Genomic DNA, 21973 nt, shown 5'->3' on the forward strand with positions numbered 1-21973 from the left:
TGACCACAAGAACCTGATACCAAATGTAAAGCATGGTGGTGGAAATATTATGGTTTGGGGCAGCTTTGCTGCATCAGGGCCTGGGCAGCTCACCATCATAGAATCCACTATGAATTCTTCATTGTACCAGAGGGTGCTTAAGGATAATGTGAGGCCATCTGTCGGAAAGTTGAAGCTCAACCGAAGGTGGACCTTAAACATGACAATGACCCTAAGCATACCAGTAAATCCACCAAGGAATGGCTGAAAACAAAGAAATGGAGGGTTCTGGAATAGCCAAGTCAAAGCCCGGATCTAAATCCCATCGAGATGTTGTGGGGGGATTTGAAACGAGCTGTGCATGCCAGAAACCCCTTAAACATCGCACAGCTGAAAGAATTCTCCATGGAGGAGAGGGCAAAAATCTCTCCCAGTCGATGTCAGAGACTGGTAGACAGTTATAAGAAACGCCTACTTGAGGTTGTTTCTGCCAAAGGGGGCAATACCACCTATTAGAGCCAAGGGTGTACTTACTTTTTCCACATGCGAAATTTGCATTTATGTTTATTTAAATTGTACAATGGACTACAAAATGTAAATGTTTCATGATATTTGTTATATTATATCACCTTTATCTGTCAATATTGTTGAAATGAAGATCAAATAGCTGTATGTTGAAATATGTTGAAAAAGTCAAAACTTTACGTGGGGTGCGTGACTGTACATAGCAAAAAACCAGCAAATGCTTAAGGCCCGTTTGAACCAACATCATCGTCCAGCTTATGAAGAGGATTTGCACTCTGCGGTATACACGCACATGAACCTGCACGGTCACAGCTTTGATAACAGTCAAGTGGTCATCTACGACAGAGAAAAAAAGTGGTTTGCTCAAGGTGTAAAGGAATCGATTGGGGTAAGAATTAAATCACCATCTCTCAACAAAAGAGGTGGTTTGCGCATTAATCTGTCACGTACGTATGGCAAGGCTATAACATCTCTCCCACACCATCTGCAACTGTCACGTGACGCCTGGATTGGCCGAGAGACCAATTCACCCAACCAACAGTGGAGGTCATGTGGTGATTCTCAAGGTTCCTCTTCACTTTAACATCTGCCGTGACCAATGCGAGTGGATTCTTGCAACAAGTGTCACCTGACATGCAAACACATCGTCTCTGCCCTACTCGGATACCTCCAGGTTTGGAGGCGATGTGTTGGTATAATTTATGCGCATGACGTCAGCGTCATCTCATTGGGTCAGTGTGCTTCTTTGGTTAAATTTAATATTCCTGACTGCAAACCTCCTAACTGGTGATGAGCAGGGCAGAGACAATGTGTTCGCGTGGCAGGCTGCACTTGTTGCTAACAGGTTGTGCAGCAATTGCTGGGGTGAGACTCAATCTGTACCTTGCTTCCCAGTCAAGTTAGGAGGTTTAATCTGTATTTATTAGCGGCTTAAGTTGGTCACAAATAAAAATTTTACAGTATGTTGTCTGGACGAGGGAAAAATAAGCCCTCGTCGGGACGGCATGGTGTTGAAGACGTGGGGATTCACTCGTATGGAGGAGGGGTCCAATTGTATGACCATGAATTCTGCCCTTCGGGGGTCAGGATGCATGTGTTTTGATTGACCATGTGCTTCAGCCTTTGGGCTGAGGTGCATGTTTATGCCAATGGGACGGTCTTGATAGACGGTGTGCCTTGGCCGTGGGGTCAAGGTGCACGTCCAAATCTGTTTAAATGTTTGATTTTTTTTGAACCTTTTTTATTATAAAAAGCCAGGCCTCATAAGGCCCATAATAAGGGCAAAATCTAGATCGACATCTCTGCCTTTGTCTATTTGTGACCATGAAGCTTTAATCTCAGTCTGCAAAGACTTCAGTACCACACGGATGCCTCCTAGTTTGGAGGTGATGTGTTGGTATAATTTATGTGCATGACGTCAGTGTCATGTCATAGGGTCAGTGGGCTTCTTTCGTTAAATATATATATATGTTTGCACAAGCACAGACATGAAACCTCTTCACATCAGCAAAGTGAAAGTTCAAATCAGATGGAATTATTTAACTCTCGAATGCTGGATTTTAACAACGGTCATGGACAAGCAAGGATGAGGATTACTCATCTTGCTCATGAAGGCTAGTGTCTATGTGGGTCGGCAAACATATTGAACAATGAATGGAATTGAACAAAACATTGATGTTCGTATTATAACTGCCCCTGGAAGCAAGGGGTGAGGGGGGGGGGGGCAGGAGGTTGATGTTTTGGGCAGCTCTTTTGCGCTGAAGAATGCTCAACAACGAAACGTCAGCGCCTCCATTCGTCCCACAGTAGTAGCATACCCAATCACCGGTCTGTCCGTTCCATCCCGAGATAAGCGAGCCTTATGTTGTGATCAACAATTGCCGGTGCACAAACCACATCTTCATACTGTCATTGGTTACAGGGTCACATGATCTTTTTATCTCCAAAAGGGCAGAAGCCCCAACCGTTAAAACGACATCGTCAAGGACACCAAACATTGTGCACATCGAAAAAGGATGCGTTTGAGAAAGCTTCAGTAGTAATCCCTATATTATTGTGTTTCCTCGTGGATCATACATAAACCTCCCCAAATGTTATGTCTAAATTGTCTTCGAGTATTAAAGCTTTGTGATCTGCGAGTATAAAATACCTACTTATACCACCCCCGTCCTCCAACCCTAAAATCCATAACTCTGACGTCAAAAACATGGCTTATGGTATTGTGCTGCATAGTTTAGGTGAGGCCTTCATTGATGTGAGGGAACTTGGTGGCCTCCCCTTCTTATAGGTAATGATGACCTCTATACTAATCCCTCGACACAAGGTCTTTGTGACCTCCTTCTCAAGATTTGGCTCTTTAGCCATCTGGCACCGCAGGCCTCCAATTATAATCAGAATCTGATTTATCCAACTTACCAAACCTCTTCCATCTCTTGAATGCTAAATCTTCGGGCAACTTGAACTTCAATGGGAAATTACAAAAAGCCCCTGAAATGGCATCAAGGATGAAATTTCACCATAATTCTTTCGGTCGGGTCTGGAAGGTGACGACCAACTGCAAAAAGAAAAAAGAAGAAGAGGACAACCATATACTCCATGGTTATAAGAAGGCTTCCAATGCAGATGTTGTGGTTAGAAGAAGAAGGCCCATATCGTTGAAATAACTCGACGAGAAAGCATACAAAATAGCAATTCACGTGTGGACGCGATGAGGTGACACCGATGACATCACAGCAGTGACGTGACCTCATCTGTCAGCCGAGCTTCTCGAGGGCAGGCCTCTCTCACACATAATGGGCACGGAAGATCTAGATAGACAGTTCTCTCTTGTTAATACAGACGTGATTGAGTTTTCACGACTTGTGCTTTCTTTACCAAAGTTGAGGACTGTTGGAATTATTTTTTTTCCGTATACAAGATCGAGGCTCGTGAAAGAGCGAACATTAATCACACAAAACGTCAAACCGACACATAAAACATATAATAAGGGGAGTGGTAGACAAGATGGGGAGAGAGGGGGAAGGACACAAACACAACATTTGAGAGCAGGGACATCAAGAGATCTGTGGGAGGGAGGGGGCTTGGGGGAAGGTGGGAGAGGTATAAAACATATGGACACTGCAAGGATTTCCAGGAAAGAAGTTGGAATTTAAAAAAAATGGATCTGGGGTGAATTAGCGGGGGTAGAAAAGATCAAAGTTTTGGATGGGGGAAGATAAGAGATGGTGGTGAACAGCTGTTTTATAGACCTGGAGGGAGGAGTGGGATTGAAGAGAGTGAGGGAGTTTGGTCCAGAGGCGGGAGAAAAGAGGAATGAAAGGGTGAAGGTGAGCAGAAAGTCTTGATTTTGGCAATTTCACCAGAACAGGGTTGCTGGCAGAATTGTGGGTAAGGTGGAATTTTTGAAATATTTGTGAAAAGCTTCCATTTGCATCGATAAGTGCTCCATTAATGGCCGCTCGCTTGAGACAGCTTTTGTTTGAGAATCGAAGGCAATGCCATGATGTTTCAGCTCGCAGTGTCCAACCCTGACAATAAGAGAATAACTTCAGCTTTAAACGGCAATTCCCGACAGAAAATGATGCCTCAACACGCGTCAAAGTTTCATCACCTTCCCAAAGAGCACCGCGAGTGTATCAATTTCGCAAACCCAAACATAACGTCAAAGGAATCTCCGAGGGAATGCGCACAAAAAAACACGAACACAGAAGAACCTGACAGGTTTCTTTTGAAAAGTCGTTAAATTGAACACAATATATGAAAACTTGAGGAATCAAACTGGACCGATATTGCAAAAGGAAGCAATCATCACTCCAGGGAACATGTGGTTATAACATCATTCCTACAGGCTGGCCTCGTGCGATAACGGTTTATTGAAGCGGAAAGCATTTGGACGCAATTCCCACGGCAAGTGCGTTTTCTCTTACATTGATGCCGGATGCAATCCACAAGGCTGGATGTGGACCGGTGGACCTTTTGGCCTCGGCGATAGAGAAGCGGAGCGCTTGCAAGACGCAAAGGTCCGCGGACGACGACGGTGAAAGCTCACCTTTGTGGCCTGTAGATGAGCAGGAGAGTGGAGGTGGAGGTCCATGTCGGCGTCGCCCTCCCCCGAGTCTATGGTGGAAGGCGGTGCGGCCAGTGATGAGGCAGGTGAGTCGGGAGCCTGAATCGTTTCAGGTGCGCTCACAAGGGACAGACCTTCATGGCTGCTACCGATCGGAGCTGTGAAGGACAAAATGACATCTTATACGAGTAAACAATTCAAAAATGATCATAAAACAAACTGAGAACCAATGGCATTCTTCATTCTATCGAAAAGATGTAATATCCGATCATGGAACTTGATCTTGTAGATCTCTTGTAGTAGCAGAACATGATATCTTCTACCCCCGTTAATTCAAATCCTGAAAGTTCTAGCAGTGTCCATGTGTTTTTACCTCTCCAACCCCCACCCCCCCGCCGTCCCATGCATCCTCCCCACAAGCCCTCTCCCTCCCACAGATCTCCCGATGTCCCTGTTCTCTGCTGTTGTACTTGTATGCTTCCCTCTCTCTCCCCATCTCGTCTCCCGCATCCTTTATTGTATGTTTTGTGTGTCGGTTTTTTTTTTGTGATTGATGTTAGCTCTTACACGAGCCTCGATATTGTATTCAAAAAAAAAAAAAAAAAAATGGAACTGTCTGCATCGAGGTGGAAACGACATCTTGCAATTGAAGTCTCGGTTGTATTTTCGAAGAGGAAGTCAAAAGGTTTTTCCCTTTTCAAAAAGTTTTGGAGCCAAAAGCATGAGACCTTTACCAAACAATTTACATCATTTAATGGACAGATTATGCAAACACCATTATGGTTGTCTGTTTTTTTTGTTTGTTTTTTGTATTAAAGATTGAGGGTCGTGTAAGAGCTAACATTGATCACAGAAAGACAAACTGACACATCTTACTATAATTCACCAAATGTCCATCTGTCCGTTCCCAGGTACCGAAAAAAGGGCTGAATCAATCACAACGAAATTTTGGGTGGGTAATTCTGGGACCCCCTGGAGTAAAATAGGATGTGGACCTTTCAGTCGGGTCTGAATGAACATAGATGAGCTATATTGTTTTTCCAATTTTTCCAATTTCCAGTTTTTCCAATTTTCCAGTTTTTTCCAAATACGATGGAATAATATTTACCGATATGAACAGTGATGTGGCTTTTATTGAAATTCTACAAATACTGTTTAGATTTTGATGACTTGCGTGTGATATGATTTAACGGATGTTTATATAAATCGTTTAAAATAAAAAAAACCCTTCAATTTCTGATATTTTGCCTTTTCATTTGGGCCTCCCAATTGAAGCCCCGCCCATAGGGCGGGTACCGTTGCTCGTAAAACATATGATAAAGGGAGCGCGAGACAAGATGGGGAGAGAGAGGGAAGCACACAAGTCCAACATTTAAGAGCAGGGACATCAGGAGATCTGTGGGAGGGAGAGGGCTTGGGGGGGAGTTCCTGTTCCTTTTCATGAATAGCTTGGTAGTGTACATCAATGTCTTGAGGCACAGTAAAGTAAGGATGGAAAGTATGGTGAGGAAATGCATGGGATCAATAAGCAAGTGAAGCACGTGCTGTGGATCGCCCTGAGCGTGGACAGACCTCCGTCCAAGCTGCGCGATAGCGTGTGTCGTTTGCTGCAAGATCGCTCGAAGGCCGGAGCGGGGCGGTCAATCAAGTTGCTGGCTTGCCGGGTTTGGGCCTGCGTGCGCCCAGAGTAGCGGAACTTAGAGCCCAGCGTCAGGAAGCGGCCTCTGGGAGCCGGCTCCGGGGACACGAGTCTGCAAAAGGATGGAGGGCGGAACTCGTTTGTCAAATCGATAAGTGAAAGTGCAAGAAATTGGATTTGATTTCACAGGCACAGGTTATTGCTGGGTTCGTATTAAATCAACAGGTTCAATCGCTTTACCCATATTGTCTTTGCTTGTTATTTCCAACGTCAGATGAGCCTTGCAGATCGAAAACCCAAAAGTCAAAACAGCGTCGGCCTACTCAAGCTTTGGAACACCGATTCTGGAATTTATAACCATGTCATGTAATTCCTTGAATCCCAAGCCATGTGCACAGCAAGATTTGTACAAATCGATTAAATGCACCTTTGGAGAGTAAGCTCACCTGAAGAACGTGTGGTGTTCCACACAGACTTTCCAGAGCCTTTTTGCAGCTTTGTGATTGGGAAGCTTGAATCCGATCGTGCTCTCGAACTGCTCAAACTGCAAACAAAGATTTTTAAGATCATCGAGCAAATGGTGCCTCATCGGTCCTTCAAAAGCCACAATTATGGGTTTCCATTAACACTCGACATAAATCGCACCGTCAGCACTTCCTCATTTGTGAAGACCTTCTGACCCCACAGAGCACCTCCAATTGCTCATCCTGTGACTTTCCAGAAAGCCTTTTGAATTCCATTATATGAAACCTTTTGAGCTCCACTCTAGCTCATTGGATGAAAGTTTTTGAACCCATATTTGCAAAAATTAACGACTGAGTTGATATTTTGCAAAGTAAGTGTCTGGATTGTTGGGGGGAAATTATGGGGTTTTCATCAAAGTTCAAGAGAATGGTAGATCACCATAAATAATTACGTCTGTTTGTCATTACAAAGCTTGTTTTCTGCTTTGACATCTATCTATAATTCCATTAATCTCTGTATGTGTGTATGTGTGTATGTGTGTATGTGTGTTTGTATGTTTGTCTGTGACCGCTGTTTCTCGACAACCACGGGTCCGATATACTTTAAACTTGCCAGGTATATTGCTGGGGACCCGAGGATGTGCCTTTTCAACGTTTCATATTAATCGGACAAGTACTTACCGAGCTATGTCCAAAAAACGATTCAACCAATCAGAGAGCAGCGAGTTATCGCGTGTGCCGAACGTGGCGAACACACTCTGCCTCGGACGGCACATTTGAGAGCGTATTCATTTATTTCACGTTGGCAAACTATGTTGCCGCTATGTTGGCGTTAAACTATGTTTTAAAACTAATTAAAACCATTTCATGTAAATAGAGGGGGGGGATTGTCACTGTACTCGCAAGCCGTTCGCCGTTCGCTTTGGCGTTGCGAATGGACCAAAACATTTCATGGACCAAACCATTTCATGTAAAGCGTTCGCCGTTCGCTTTGGCGTTGCGAATGAACCAAACCATTTCATGAACCAAACCATTTCATGTAAATAGAGGGGGGGGGGGATTGTCACCGTACTCGCACCCACGTACCCACGTACCCACGTACCCACGTACCCACGTACGGGCATTGCACCCACGTACGGGCATGCCCTAGTTTTAATAACGCCAGAAACAAACTATGAAATATTCATAAGTAGAAAAAAACAAAAACTTTTTAACATCATATTTCATTAAAATAAAATATTTTAGTCGAAGAGTCAAAAAAAATGATGGATTTTTGCAATTCAACCAGACTGAAAAATGTATTTCTGATTTTCAACAAAAGAAAAAAGAAAAATTGTGCACATGGAATAAAAACGGATAACCCAGACCTAGATCCCTCACCTGAGCTATCGAGCCAGGGTTCAAATTTCAACCAAGCTATAAACCGTCACCCTGGTTACCTCCGCAACCCAAGGTGGATGGAGGTTATGTTTTCACCCCTGTCTGTCTGTGAGCAAGATATCTCAAAAAGTTACGGACGGATTTAGATGAAACTTGATGGATGAGTTGGATAGGTTACAAGAACAAGCCGATTCGATTTTGGTTAAGGTTCAGATGCAGATCCGGCCTATCGGTGAGATACAAAACGTATACTGCTCAACCTGGCAGAGGCATGCGCTCTACCGAGTGCCGTTCTCCGGATTCACGTGCATTGCGAGGCGTCAATGCGTGCTGTCCATCCAGAGGATGTTAAACATGTCTGTCAGCAATGGTCTTTGGTGAAAGTTAAAAATCCGACAATGTCCTTTGCCAAAAGTAGGCGAGGTATCTCTGGCACCCTAAACAAATTACAAATTGCTGTGCAAATCAGGTACAGTCGAACCTGGCCAGCTGGTTAGTGAAAAACTTGGGCCAGAAACATTCCCTGGCTGACTCCACAAGAAGGTGGGAATAATCGTGGTGGTAAAGAATATTCCTGTGGCTGTGTTTGTGATATATATATATATATATATATATATATATATATAAAATGTACATATATTTTTATATGTATATATATATATATATATATATGACACAAACACTGTGACCACTAGCTTGTATTAACAAGAAATGAAAGGAAGTCAACACCTCTCTTTCTCATCCATGGATATTTCTTGCATTTCTATATTTCCACGAGTCAGATTTTCATTCAGGAACGGAACAATGATGGTTAACCATTGTTGAAATTGCCACTCTATCAACGAAATGCTGAAAATTACGTTTAAAATACGATTTGAACCACAGATTTTGCGCTAGCAACAGCAGGTTCAAAGTGCCCGGCGATCAGAACCGAGTCACTGAAAACACACACAGTGTTGATGTTTTGGCCGAGCTGAGTTCGTATGCGCAAAAGGCCTCATTTATCATTCATGCGCCATTTTGAAAGTCACGTGTTCTGCTGAGATTTTTCAGCACCTAAGAATCCAAATCCTGAAAAAATGCTTCCTTGAGCTGGATTTCATCCGACAACCACAGCGTACAGGTGTAGTCCAGTGTCTTTAGCAGATGTGTACTACTCAACGAAAATCCAGCCTTCCGTGCAACAGCTTCCAACGAATCATTGATCCGAGCCATGCCCACCACCCGACAACAGCTGCCACAAATAGTTTGAAGACGAATCGCTTGCACAAAATAAAATCCCTTAAGAATCTTGGTGCTGGGTGCCGGAGGGTACAAGGGAAAGTACGCTTGGAGGCCAAAATACCTACCCACCTATTCTGTCAGAGTTACCTCCGGAGGCAATGCTTCAAAAATCCCAACTTTGTTTCCAGGAATGGAATTAAGATGCCCGCAAATGGACTTGGTGGCACGTTTACAGAAACCTTCAAGAAGGTCACTTCCTTGGAATTACAAATGACTCTTCTGCTTATTGGAAAAAACATGTTGCCAGGCAGGTGACCTTGTGTGGGTATTCCAATGGCGGTCCAGGAGCACGTCGGCTCGATGGATTAAATCAATGGAGCAAGTTAAGTGGCTGGTACATCATATACTAAACATAACTTCTTTTTTAAGGTAGAAGTATAACTTAACTAACCCAAGATTAGTTCATGAACACCATTTGGAAAAAATAATCCATACAAATTCACGAGTGAAGGATTTGGATCAGTATTCAAATCCAGTAACTTGTATAAATCATCATCTACATTAGTATACTCCACACTTAGTCCATCAGTTTCATTCTCGGTTATGATTGGATGTTTTGTTTTGATGCTCAGCTGTGATTGGTTGAATCAATTTTACACTCATCCGTGGTTGGTCGAATCCACTTTTGCTCTCCGAGTTGTAGTTGACTGCCCGTTCCACTAAGTCCATGGAATTTTGGTTTCAGCTTTGATTGAATGATTACATGAGAACATCATGAACCGACAATTATTGTTTGCATTGACACTTCTGTCATGTTGCCAATGCATCAGTTTGAATTATATATGTTGGAACCCATCTGTGGATCGGTCCCATCGGCCGATGGGTCTGACCCATCTGTGGATGCACGAGAAATGACAATGCAGACCCATCGGCCGATGGGTCTGCGCCATCTGCGGATGTGTTGTTCACCTTGAAGGAATGTGTTGACAGAATGGTGCTCTTCAATCAGGTACACAGTCATTGGAATTACATGTGGTAGGAATTTAACAGAGATGATTTTAAAATGTTTTATTTAACTTTTATTTTTAAAATTTAAATTTTATTACTTTATTTTATTTTAATTTTATTTAATTTAATTTAATACTAGGGCATGCCCGTACTATATCTATATCTAAAATTATATCCCCCCCCTCTATTTACATGAAATGGTTTGGTCCAAAGCGAACGGCTTGCGAGTACGGTGACAATCCCCCCCCTCTATTTACATGAAATGGTTTGGTCCAAAGCGAACGGCTTGCGAGTACGGTGACAATCCCCCCCCCCTCTATTTACATGAAATGGTTTGGTCCAAAGCGAACGGCTTGCGAGTACGGTGACAATCCCCCCCCCTCTATTTACATGAAATGGTTTGGTCCAAAGCGAACGGCTTGCGGAGTTTGGTAAAGAAATCGCCATAGCATGCACAAACGCGCAGGAAAGCGAAAGAATCGCAAATTAGTTTTAATTAGTTTTAAAACATCGTTTAACGCCAACATAGCGGCAACATAGTTTGCCAACGTGAAATAAATGAATACGCTCTCAAATGTGCCGTCCGAGGCAGAGTCTGTTCGGCACGTTCGGCACACGTGATAGCTCGCTGCTCTCTGATTGGTTGAATCGTTTTTTGGACATAGCTCGGTAACTACTTGTCCGATTAATATGAAACCTTGAAAAGGCACATCCTCGGGTCCCCAGCAATATACCTGGCAAGTTTAAAGTATATCGGACCCGTGGTTGTCGAGAAACAGCGGTCACAGACATACATACATACATACATACATACATACATACATACATACATACATACATACACACAGAGATTACTGGAATTATAGATAGATAAAGGAATTTAACATTCCCCTCCGCCATTATCAGAAGAACACCTAATGTTTTGTATGAATGTTGAGTATGTTATGTAAAGCTTTACTAAAACTGCCATGTATCTGTTAATTACAAAATGTATTGACAAAATGTATAAATAGATGGGTAGAAATAGATAATAAAACATTTAAAAATCATCTCTGTTAAATTCCTACCACATGTAATTCCAATGACTGTGTACCTGATTGAAGAGCACCATTCTGTCAACACATTCCTTCAAGGTGAACAACACATCCGCAGATGGCGCAGACCCATCGGCCGATGGGTCTGCATTGTCATTTCTCGTGCATCCACAGATGGGTCAGACCCATCGGCCGATGGGACCGATCCACAGATGGGTTCCAACATATAAATCATCATCACAGTGCATTCATTCATTCATTCATCCATTTCATTCATTCATCCATTTCATTCATTCATCATCACAGTACACTCCGTTTGGGCACAGCATTAAGAAAGTGATACAAATGACTACTGGGGACGACGTTGTACAAAAATAATTGAGCAGATTTTGATTGGCAAGTACTTTATGATTTTGCACCTCGTAATTGTAGCATTCCTATTGTAAGATGTAACAAAATTCCTACCTCCCCTGGACGGATCTTGATGTAGAAATTGCTGCGCTTGTACGAAATTTTGAGGATCTTAGGCCAGGCAAAGCGATTGATGCGAAGACGGTCACGATAGATGAGTAAACCGTTAGCACAGACCCCCAGCATGATGTCCACTGCCTCAGAGTCCTGCAGAGGTAACAAAGAGACAGATTTGAAGTTTGAAGGCCGCCATGATCTGCAGTACAAGATGAGAGGAACACTGTTTCAAATTCCATATGCCATGTGTGTTTGGCCTTTGTCGACTGATGTCCTTGTAAATCAGTGGTGTAGACGTAAATTTTGATGTATCGGAGGCCTGCAAAAATGTCGGTCATGACGTCATCTCCAGATCTACGACACATCAGGTTTTAAGACGAAACTAACCATTTGAGTAACCAAAACGAGTGATAAACTAAATACGCACTTTTTTTTTTTTTTTTTTGTATACAAGATCGAGGCTCGTGAAAGAGCGAACATTAATCACACAGAAAGACAAACCGACACATAAAACATATAACATGGGGAGCGGTAGACAAGATGGGGAGAGAGGGGGAAGGACACAAACACAACATTTGAGAGCAGGGACCGAGAGACATCGAGACATCGAGAGATCTGTGGGAGGGAGAGGGCTTTGGGGGGGGGGGGGAGGAGGCATGGAAAGGGGGGAGGGTGGGAGAGGTATAAAATATATGGACACTGCCAGGACTTCCAGGAAAGAAGTTGGCATTTCAAACAAGGTGGATCTGGGGTGAATTAGCGGGGGAAGAAAAGATCAAGGTTTTGGATGGGGGAAGATAAGAGATGGTGGTGAACAGCTGTTTTACCATGACAAACAAAAGTTTAACACTCACACCCACTTAATCTCACAGTTAAGAATCCTCTTTTAGGAAAATGTCAAATCAGCAAGTCTCTAACCACAATTTTGCAACAAAACTAAGTACATATTTTAAAAATATGGGCAGTACCCCTGGCGCTCACCTGGTAGAATAAACAGTATACTGCACCGACTAAAGGTATTTTAAACCAATTTCAATGGTTGCGATAAGACAGGGCAGCGTATAGAATCATACTAAAAAATCAGAAGACTTAAATAAAAAAATTTGGGGGGGGGGGCAACCCCACCCCCGTAACCCCCCCGTAGACTCCCTCAGGGCCCGATTTTTTAAATGCCGTGAACAAACTTTGGTACATCACAGGTGATGAAGGTTGTGGTCAAGTTTCATCGAAATAGTGTGTGTAGTTTCAGAGAAAAAAGCAAATATCTATTTTGGGGGTCAAACCTGGACCCACTTTGACCCCCGGTAGACCCCATTAGACCCCAATTTTTTTAAATTCAATGAACACAAACTTTAGTCACAACACAACAAACATCATTTGTGCCAAATTTGGTCACAATCGCATTAGTGGTTTCGGAACAGAAGTTGCAAGTGTTTACGGACTGACAGACAGAGGTCGCACCATCACATAAGCTCCCAGGAACTACGTTTGAGGTTAGCTAAAAATGAAAGATTTTTTTAAATTTAAATTTGGTACCATGTGGTAAAGGCTGGCAGGGTGGCATAATGGTATGCACACTCACTACTAAGCTGTCTAGTCTGTATTAGAATCCCGACCCAGATTTCATCTGTTTACCGGGTGTTTCTCAGGCAAGGTGATTCATCAAATTCCTGCCCCAACCAGCATATAGCATTGTATCTGCGGCAAAGCCGTGCCCTCAGCTGATGATGCCACCCTGCGGCCTTGTGCTGCATACAAACAAATGAACAGCTGGGTGATTCATCAACGTGTTTGCCATCCCTCGGATGGACATTAAACTTGGCGTCCCGTCTGTTGGTATTAGTTTTTTTAGTTGTTGTCTTTCACATTAGTTGGTGTATTTCACATTAGTTGGTGTCTTTCACATTAGTTGGTGTATTTCTCGGAGTTGATGAAAGAAGAGAAAGCTTTGGGGTAAAATAAACATACAAGATTACTGAACAAGATGGCAGAGCAGATAGGCATGAGGTTAACATTTACAGTGCCTAAAGAAAGTCTACACCCCCTTTTCAAAATTTGCACCTTTTGTTATGGATGTGCGGAGTATCGTCGATGGATGTGTGCGGAGTATCGTTGAGAGAGAGGAAGACAAATGACGAATTGCGAAAAATGATGGGAATAGAGCCTGTGATTGATGTTGTGAAGAGGAACAGGTTGAGATGGTTTGATCATGTGTTGAGGAAGGATGAAAGTGACTGGTTGAGAAGAGTGATGGAAATGAATGTAGAAGGAAGTAGAGGACGGGGAAGACCGAGAAAGACTTGGCTAAAGATGGTGGAAGAAGAAATGCGTGCAAGGGGGTTAACAAGGAGAGATGCAGAAAATAGGGCAAAATGGAGAAGATTGTCATGGGGACCGCAAGGCTAACCCCCGCTCTAGCAGGGAAAATGGCCTTAAAATGCATGTTGTTGTTGTTGTTGTTACCTTACAGACTTGAATTAAATTGCATTAAATCAGACTTTTTTCAACCTTTATTTACACATCGTAACCCACAACTTCCAAGTGAAAAACAAATTCTACAAATTTCACAAAATTAATTAAAAACACCAAACTAGAATATCGTGGTTGGATAAGTGTTCACCCCCCTGAGTTAATACTTGGTGAAAGCACCTTTGACAGCAATTACAGCTGAGAGTCTGTTGGGATAGGTCTCTACCAACTTTGTACATCTTGATTGGGCAATATTTACCCATTCTTCTGTAGAAAACTGTTCAAACTCAGTCAAGTTGTGTGGGGAGCGTTGATGGACAGCAATCTTCAAGTCATGCCAGATTATCGATTGGATTTAGGTCGGGGCTCTGATTGGGGCACTCAAGGACATTTATATTTTTGTTCCTCAGCCACTCCAGTGTAGCTTTGGCTTTGTGACTCGGGTCGTTGTCACGTCATTGTCATGCCAGACAGGTGAAGTGATTGGGATATTATTGTGACATGCACACAGTGACCAGTCTTTGCCATAAAGACCTGTAGCTCTTTCAAAGTTGTCATTGGCCTCTTGGTGACCTCTCTGATCAGTCTCCTCCTTGCTTGGTCATCCAGTATGGAGGGACGGCCTGATCTAGGCAGGGTCTTCGTGGTACCATACATCTTCCACTTATTAATGATTGTCTTGATTGTGATCTGAGGGATATTCAAGGCCTTTGAAATATTTTTATACCCATCCCCTGATCTGTACCTTTCCACAACTTGGTGCTCATGGTTGAGTCTTTGCTGTGAAATGCACCACCCAGCAGAGGAAACCTACAGAAACAGCGGATTTTATTCTGAAATAATCAGAATCACTACAATTTAACTCAGGTGGAGGCCAATTAACTTGGTGTGTGATTTTGAAGGTGATTGGTCGCACCTGAGCTAATTTACAATTACTATTATAAGGGGGGTGGACACTTATCCAACCAAGATATTCTAGCTTTGTATTTTAAATTAATTTTCTGAAATTTGTAGAATTTGTTTTTCACTTGGACGTTGTGGGTTACGATGTGTAAATAAAGGTGGAAAAAGTCTGTTTTAATGCAATTTAATTCCAGTCTGTAAGGTAACAAAAGGTGAAAAATTTGAAAAGGGGGTGTAGACTTTCTATAGGCAATGTCGAACATCATGCTTATCTGCTCTGCCAACATAATGAGTCTGTGTCATTGATGTATTATAGGCCTACAATTGCTCATACATCGTGATAGCCATTTTTCACAAAAAATAAACTCACAGCCACATCACTGATCCACCCAGACTTCAATTAGTTGTAGCATCTAATGGTTTCCATACCTTCACATCTTCCAGGGTGTAAATACTTTTTGTAAACAAAGGATAATTCACTAAATATGGATATAAAATGGTCGGAAAGTTTGTCTCGCTTCTGGACCTTGCTGTATTCGGCAATTCGGACAGGTGTGCGTTGCCTATATCCTGTATAATATCACTACCTCGACAATGTGCCCAAATGTGTTGACATACCCAAGCTTTGGGACAACATTTGACCCGATTATTTGGCCACGAAAGCACAAAAACTCAACTGATCATGAACGTGGGTATTCTTTACTGTTGTAGAGCTAAGCTCCACCTCAGATGGATTAAGGTGCCAGAGCGGCACTTTATGGCACTCTGGCAGGACGACACACACCCGTGTTGTAATCTATATAAAATGAGCAAGCGTTTGTATATATGTATGTATATCCATTCTACACGAATAGTTTGGTCAGAGGGCCGGACACCACCCACAATTGCGACCTGAAAAAAAAAACATCCGCCATTTTGTTAAGCCCAAGACATCTTCGGAAGTGTCATATTCACAATCACAATGCTCTCCGTACAAGTATTTTGCTCAGTGAAAAACAACCTGAGTGACTGTTAAAATAATCATGAAATATCAATAGGTTGAAACCAATAGGCATCATGGGCCTTGTGAAAGCGACAGTACATATAGGCCTCAGGCTTCTGGTGTCAGCCTATGGGCCAGTGCAATTGAAATTATCTGAGCTATATACGTAACTACGATGCATTATGTGCGCACGCACATAAGCTGTAGGCATGTTTTAGCTTCATGTACGGGTCATTATTATTTTCGGGAGCGATCGAGGCAGCGGTCTGTTTCTGATACACCACCCAAATAAAGGATGTCAGAAAAAGAAAGTCTGGCTCACATATGAACCACCGGTTCCTCCACACACTGGGATTGATTTGCAGCAGAATATGTTCCAAATCAAATGCTATCACAGAGCACATGGCCTTTCCTTCCGTAAAAGGAATTCATGCGAAATATTCCAGACCTGCGGGCTGGTACTGTGACCTCATGCACCACAGGCAAGATATCAAATAAATGGAATGTGGATGTTAATTAAACACCATTTAAATGAATGATATAAATGATAAATTGTAACCAGAGAGAGAGAGAAGAAACAGTATGTGGATATACGATACGTGTGATGGACAAAATGGACTCTTTGTATATAACTTACCTCATATAACCTGGTTAGGCATTGCGACAAAAATAGGGGGCCAAGGGCATTTTGTGCTAAGTTACATCAGTTACCCCTGGACCAATAAAAGGTAAGTTTTATTACGGCTTAGTAATCGATTATCTTATTCTCATAAGAGTAAAATGATAAGTCGAGTATTTTCCCCCACAGTTTGGAATATGTATGCGGAATATTTTCAGATATATATATATATTTTAAAGAATCGAAAATATATTTCAACACCATTTAAAACGTCAGATCTCTGAAACCCTCAGCTCCTCCATCAGCAGCATCTTTCCTATTAATATATATTATATTTCAAAGGCTTTGGTGGAGGGGTGTTAGGCAAGCAAGGCGAAGCGTGACCAACCACACGCGACTCCAAAGGGATTGTTAAGTTGACTGTCCCCGATTGCAATTCTGTTCCACCCATGGACAGGCTCTCTCTTTAGTGTCGGAGGTGCTGAAGCAGTCACCAGGCAGCGCATAGGCTCGGTAGTCTGCCAACGCTCTGCCCAGGGGGGGTCAGGGCAGGAATTTGGAACTTGGCCAGGGTACCAACATACAAGATGTCAAGGGATATTTAACATCTGCCAGAAAATGCTAGCATACAGTATACCCGGAATAATCTGCTTCTGAAGGACGGAGTGCTCCGATGCAACAACCTGTCCAGGGAGCAACATGGTCTGGGAATCAAACTCAGATGAGACAGCAAGTGCGCTACCTCTGAGCTACACCACCAGCACCCCTTGTCCCCTTGTAAATGCAGGAGACCCATTCACACAGTTTCATTCATAGATGGTTGGAATCCTGGTTAGATCGCAGCGGTTTTGGGTGCAGATCATCCACAAATAAAGTGCATGAGGCATCTTCGGACTGTATAAGCATCTCAATGTTACATTTTAGGTTGTGCAATTTTTTTGTGTATACTTGGTCGAGGCTGGTGTAAGAGCTAACCCATATAACATATAACTGGAACGGCACTCTGTGGAGCACATACCTCCACCGGACTGAAAAGTTTATGTTTTGTATCCCACTGATAGACCGGATCTGGATTTGGTGCCTCGACCGCTCCCGAAAATAATAATAACCCGTACATGGATCTGGATTTGGACCTGAACCAAATTCTAATCGGCTTGTTCTTGTCACCAAACCAACTAGTCCACCAAGTTTACTCATAACTTTTTAAAATATCATGTTATATATCGCTTTTCGCCCGATCTCTCAATGGTGAAGAATAACTTAGAAATGAAATAATTATCGTATCCGAATCCATATGCAGATCATCACCAAAATAGAATTGATTCGTCATTGTCAAACACAAAACCTGTCCACCAAATTTCATCCAAATCCGTCCACAACTTTATGAGATATCCTGCTATATGTTGTTTTTGGCCCTATCTCCCAATGGTGAAGAATCACTTTAAAAAGTCTACGAGCTGGATCCGGATTCGGATCTTCACCAGAACCAATTCTTCGTTGTCACACACAAAACCTGTCCACCAAATTTCATCCAAATCCGTCCACAACTTTATGAGATATCCTGCGACGTATCGTTTTTGGCCCTATCTCCCGATGGTGAAGAATCACTTAAAAAATTCGACTATCCGGATCCGGATCCGGATCTTCACCAAAATCTAATCGTTTTGTCCTTGTCACATGCACTACCTCTCTGCCAAATTCCGTCCGAATCCATCCACAACCTTTTGAGATATCCTGTTCACAAACGGACAAACGGATAGACAAACAAACAGACAGACAGGGGTGAAAAAATAACCTCCATCCACCATCGGTGGTGGAGGTAAAAAAAAAAAGGATCTGGAGACAAGAGGGGAAGAGAAAGGAATCACAACAACAGTAGAAAACAGGGACATCAGGAGGTTGGATCCTGGTGATCCTGGGGATCCTGATCCTGGTGATCCTGATCCTGATCCTGATCCTGATCCTGGTGATCCTGGTTGGTTGGATCCTGGTGTTTCGGATGAAGGGCGATGTATCATTGGGTGACATGACCACCAGGTGGACGTGAAGATTGTGTGACATGACCACCAGGTGGACGTGAAGATTGTGTGACATGACCACCAGGTGGACGTGAAGATTGTGTGACATGACCACCAGGTGGACGTGAAGATGTCGGGCCCATCTACAAGAATCGGTTCCTGTTAGTGGATGTTAAATATCCCACGGTGTCTGTGACGAAGAGGAGGAGCGTTATCGCCAGCAATCTGAACACAATTCGACATTCCGGCCAAAGTCACCTTCCGTTGGATGCCGGTCCGAGCCAGCCACGGGAAGCTGGGGATAACCGAGTCCATTGAAGAAGCAACAGCAGATTCGAAAGTCTTGTTTATGTATTTGCAATGTTTGGCCCGATAAGACGTGAAGCTAAAATTCTGGAACGTCTGTTCTCCTGGACTTCATCGATTTCATTGATCAAGGCAGCCAAAGAAGATGTTTTCCAGCATCGTGAGCAAAACCATACCTTGTGACTGAAAGTTTGACTTCAGAGAAGATTATCACGTGACCAGGCCTGGTGGGTTTTTTGGTTTTTTTGGATACAAGATCGAGGCTCATGTAAGAGCTAATATAACATCAATCACAAAAAAAAAAACCGACACACAAAACATACAATAAAGGGAGCGGGAGACAAGATGGGGAGAGAGAGGGAGGCACACAAGTACAACAGCAGAGAACAGGGACATCGGGAGATCTGTGGGAGGGGGAGGGCTTGGGGGGAGGAGGCATGGGAAGGCACCAGAAGGGGGTGGGAGGGGGGGGGGGGTGGGACAGGTATAACTTTATGACTAGAACTAGAACTATTTAAACTAGAACGATGCGACTTTGTCGCCAATATGCCTCCGCAAAGTCCCACAACGGCTCGATGCCCTCGTGTTGGCTCAATGGTTGAGGTGGCTGGCATGAGATCTTTGGGTCCTGAGTTTAACCACTGCCGTGCTGTTGAAATTCCACTTGGTGAGTTGACTCAGCATGTCATCCTTCTGATGTTGGAAAAATGAGGACCAGCTTACTGGTAATAGGGGGCAGGTTTTAGTGTCCATATGTTTTATACCTCTCCCACCTCCCCCCAAGCCCTCTCCCTCCCACAGTTCTCTCGATGCCCTGCTCTCAAATGTTGTGTCTGTGTCCTTCCCCCTCTCTCCCCATCTTGTCCACCGCTCCCCTTATTTTGTGTTTTGTGTGTCGGTTTGACTATTTGTGTGATTAATGTTCGCTCTTTCACGAGCCTCGATCTTGTATGCAAAAAAGAAAGAAAAAAAAAAGGTGATCATCAGCAGCACAGCCACACCCCCACAAATACGATGCAGCCAATAATGTACCGGCTGCCATATCACCACCATCATGTGACCCTCATGCCGAAATAAAATGCGATTCACGAAAGTCGGAATACATTTGAAAAGCCACCGTTATTGGGCAAGAATAGTGCAGCAAATGCAGCGTGCAATTAAATTTGTGCCATTTCCAAATCGTGCCATGGCCTTCCATCTTCCATCGAACTCGAACAGCACCGCAAAGATGGAGAGAGCGCACCACACGTTTGCTCTGCAAAGGCTCGCTGCTGTACAATGCGAATGGACACCCAGAACAGAAATTTGCATTCTCAGCAGCAGCTTCCTCTCGGCAAAGGAAACAAGTCTGCTTTGAATTGGAATGAGCTTGGGAAAGGATTGAATGAGGTCTTGGAGAGGAACACATGGCGGTGAATATGTTACACGGTACCTTAATGGTCGCGCTCACCCACAAACCTAAAATGGCTTCCAGTCATTCTGCTATTAACTGGAAACGTTGATAACATGAGCTATTCTCGAGGAATGAACAATAACAATAAAAAACGTGATGCTCCTGTCAATAACAAACCACCAACCCTTTCCCCACAACCGGCAGGATACTCATTGATGCAGCACCACCAACACTCCTCCCCAGGAACCAGGAATCAAACCCAGACCTAACAACGTCCGAGGTGAAGGCAATACGTCTGAACTACGCTGTCCACACATCTACTGTTCTTTATTACCTCCACCACCAAAGATGGACGCTATGTTTTCACCCCTGTCTGTCTGTCTGTCTGTCTGTTTGTCTGTTTGTCTGTCTGTTTGTCTGTCTGTTTGTGAAAAAGATATCTCAAAACGTCGTGGACGGATATGGACGAAATTTGGCAGAGAGGTTGCGTATGTGACAAGGATGAAATGATTGGATTTTGGTGAAGATCCGGATCCGGATAGTCGAATTTTTAAAGTGATTCTTCACCATTGAGAGATCGAGTGAAAAGTGATACCTAAAATGATATTTAAACTAGAACGATGCGACTTTGTCGCCAATATGCCTCCAGATAGTCCCACAACAGGTAGATGCCATCGTTTACTGTCCTAACAATAAACAAGTTTGATTTAAATCCCTTCAGCTTTTTTCAAGTATCACATTTTCACCAGCCATGACAGGTTTCGCATCGATCGGTGAAGTGACTTCAGAGAAGGTTTTTTTTTTTTAAATATCGGCTTTCAAGCTAATACGGCTGTCACACCACATGACATATGACCTTAAAAATGTACATGTGCAGATGTATGGAGAGGGGATCACGTTTGTGAAGTTTTGTGGTGATCGGATAAGGTTCGTTTTTCTATCCAAGATGGCTGCCAAACCACGAGACCTACGACATCATCATTTTCAAACTATATGCAACAGTGGTGTTAGATGATATTTGTAAAATTTCGCATCAATAGGGTAAGTGGTTTCAGAGATATAATTATTTAATATTTTCCTTCAATACAATATGGCTGCCATACAATGTGACCAATGATGTTTTCGTGATCATGTTTTAATCGCCATGCCTCGTCAATGACACACGTAAAGTTTCGAGTCAATCCATTTGGCGGTTTGGGAGAAGATGTTTTTTTAAAGGTTTTAGGTTAAATACAATATGGCTGCAAAACCATGTGACCTATGATCTCATAAATTTAACATTTCAATACAAATGGGTCATAGATCACGTGCATGGAATTTCAGATTTTTTAGGAGAAGGAATTCGATTAAAACATTTTTGGCTGGTATACCACTTCGCCTATGATGTCATCATTATCATGCTTTTATTCCCCATTGGGAGTACTTGACAATGTGCCAAGTTTTAAATTTTTCCATTCAGCAGTTTCAGAGAAATATTTTTATTATTATTTGCGTTT

At 43.0% G+C, this 21973-nt stretch overlaps 1 protein-coding gene across 8 annotated transcripts in view; it reads right to left on the reverse strand.

The window, feature by feature from the left end:
- Positions 1–21973, reverse strand: part of LOC137439046 (protein 4.1) — a 320573-nt gene that overhangs the window by 54657 nt on the left and 243943 nt on the right. For all 8 annotated transcript variants that reach the window (XM_068134670.2, XM_068134667.2, XM_068134668.2 and 5 more), the window contains 4 exons: positions 11785–11937; positions 6656–6753; positions 6143–6321; positions 4553–4728 (listed from right to left, as the gene is read on the reverse strand). In XM_068134670.2, the coding sequence (XP_067990771.2) occupies positions 4553–4728; positions 6143–6321; positions 6656–6753; positions 11785–11937 (606 nt within the window). The remainder of the gene's footprint in view (positions 1–4552; positions 4729–6142; positions 6322–6655; positions 6754–11784; positions 11938–21973) is intronic.

This window comes from Myxine glutinosa, chromosome 13 (genome assembly GCF_964187855.1).
Source record: "Myxine glutinosa chromosome 13, kmMyxGlut1.1, whole genome shotgun sequence".
Lineage (NCBI taxonomy): Eukaryota > Metazoa > Chordata > Myxini > Myxiniformes > Myxinidae > Myxine > Myxine glutinosa.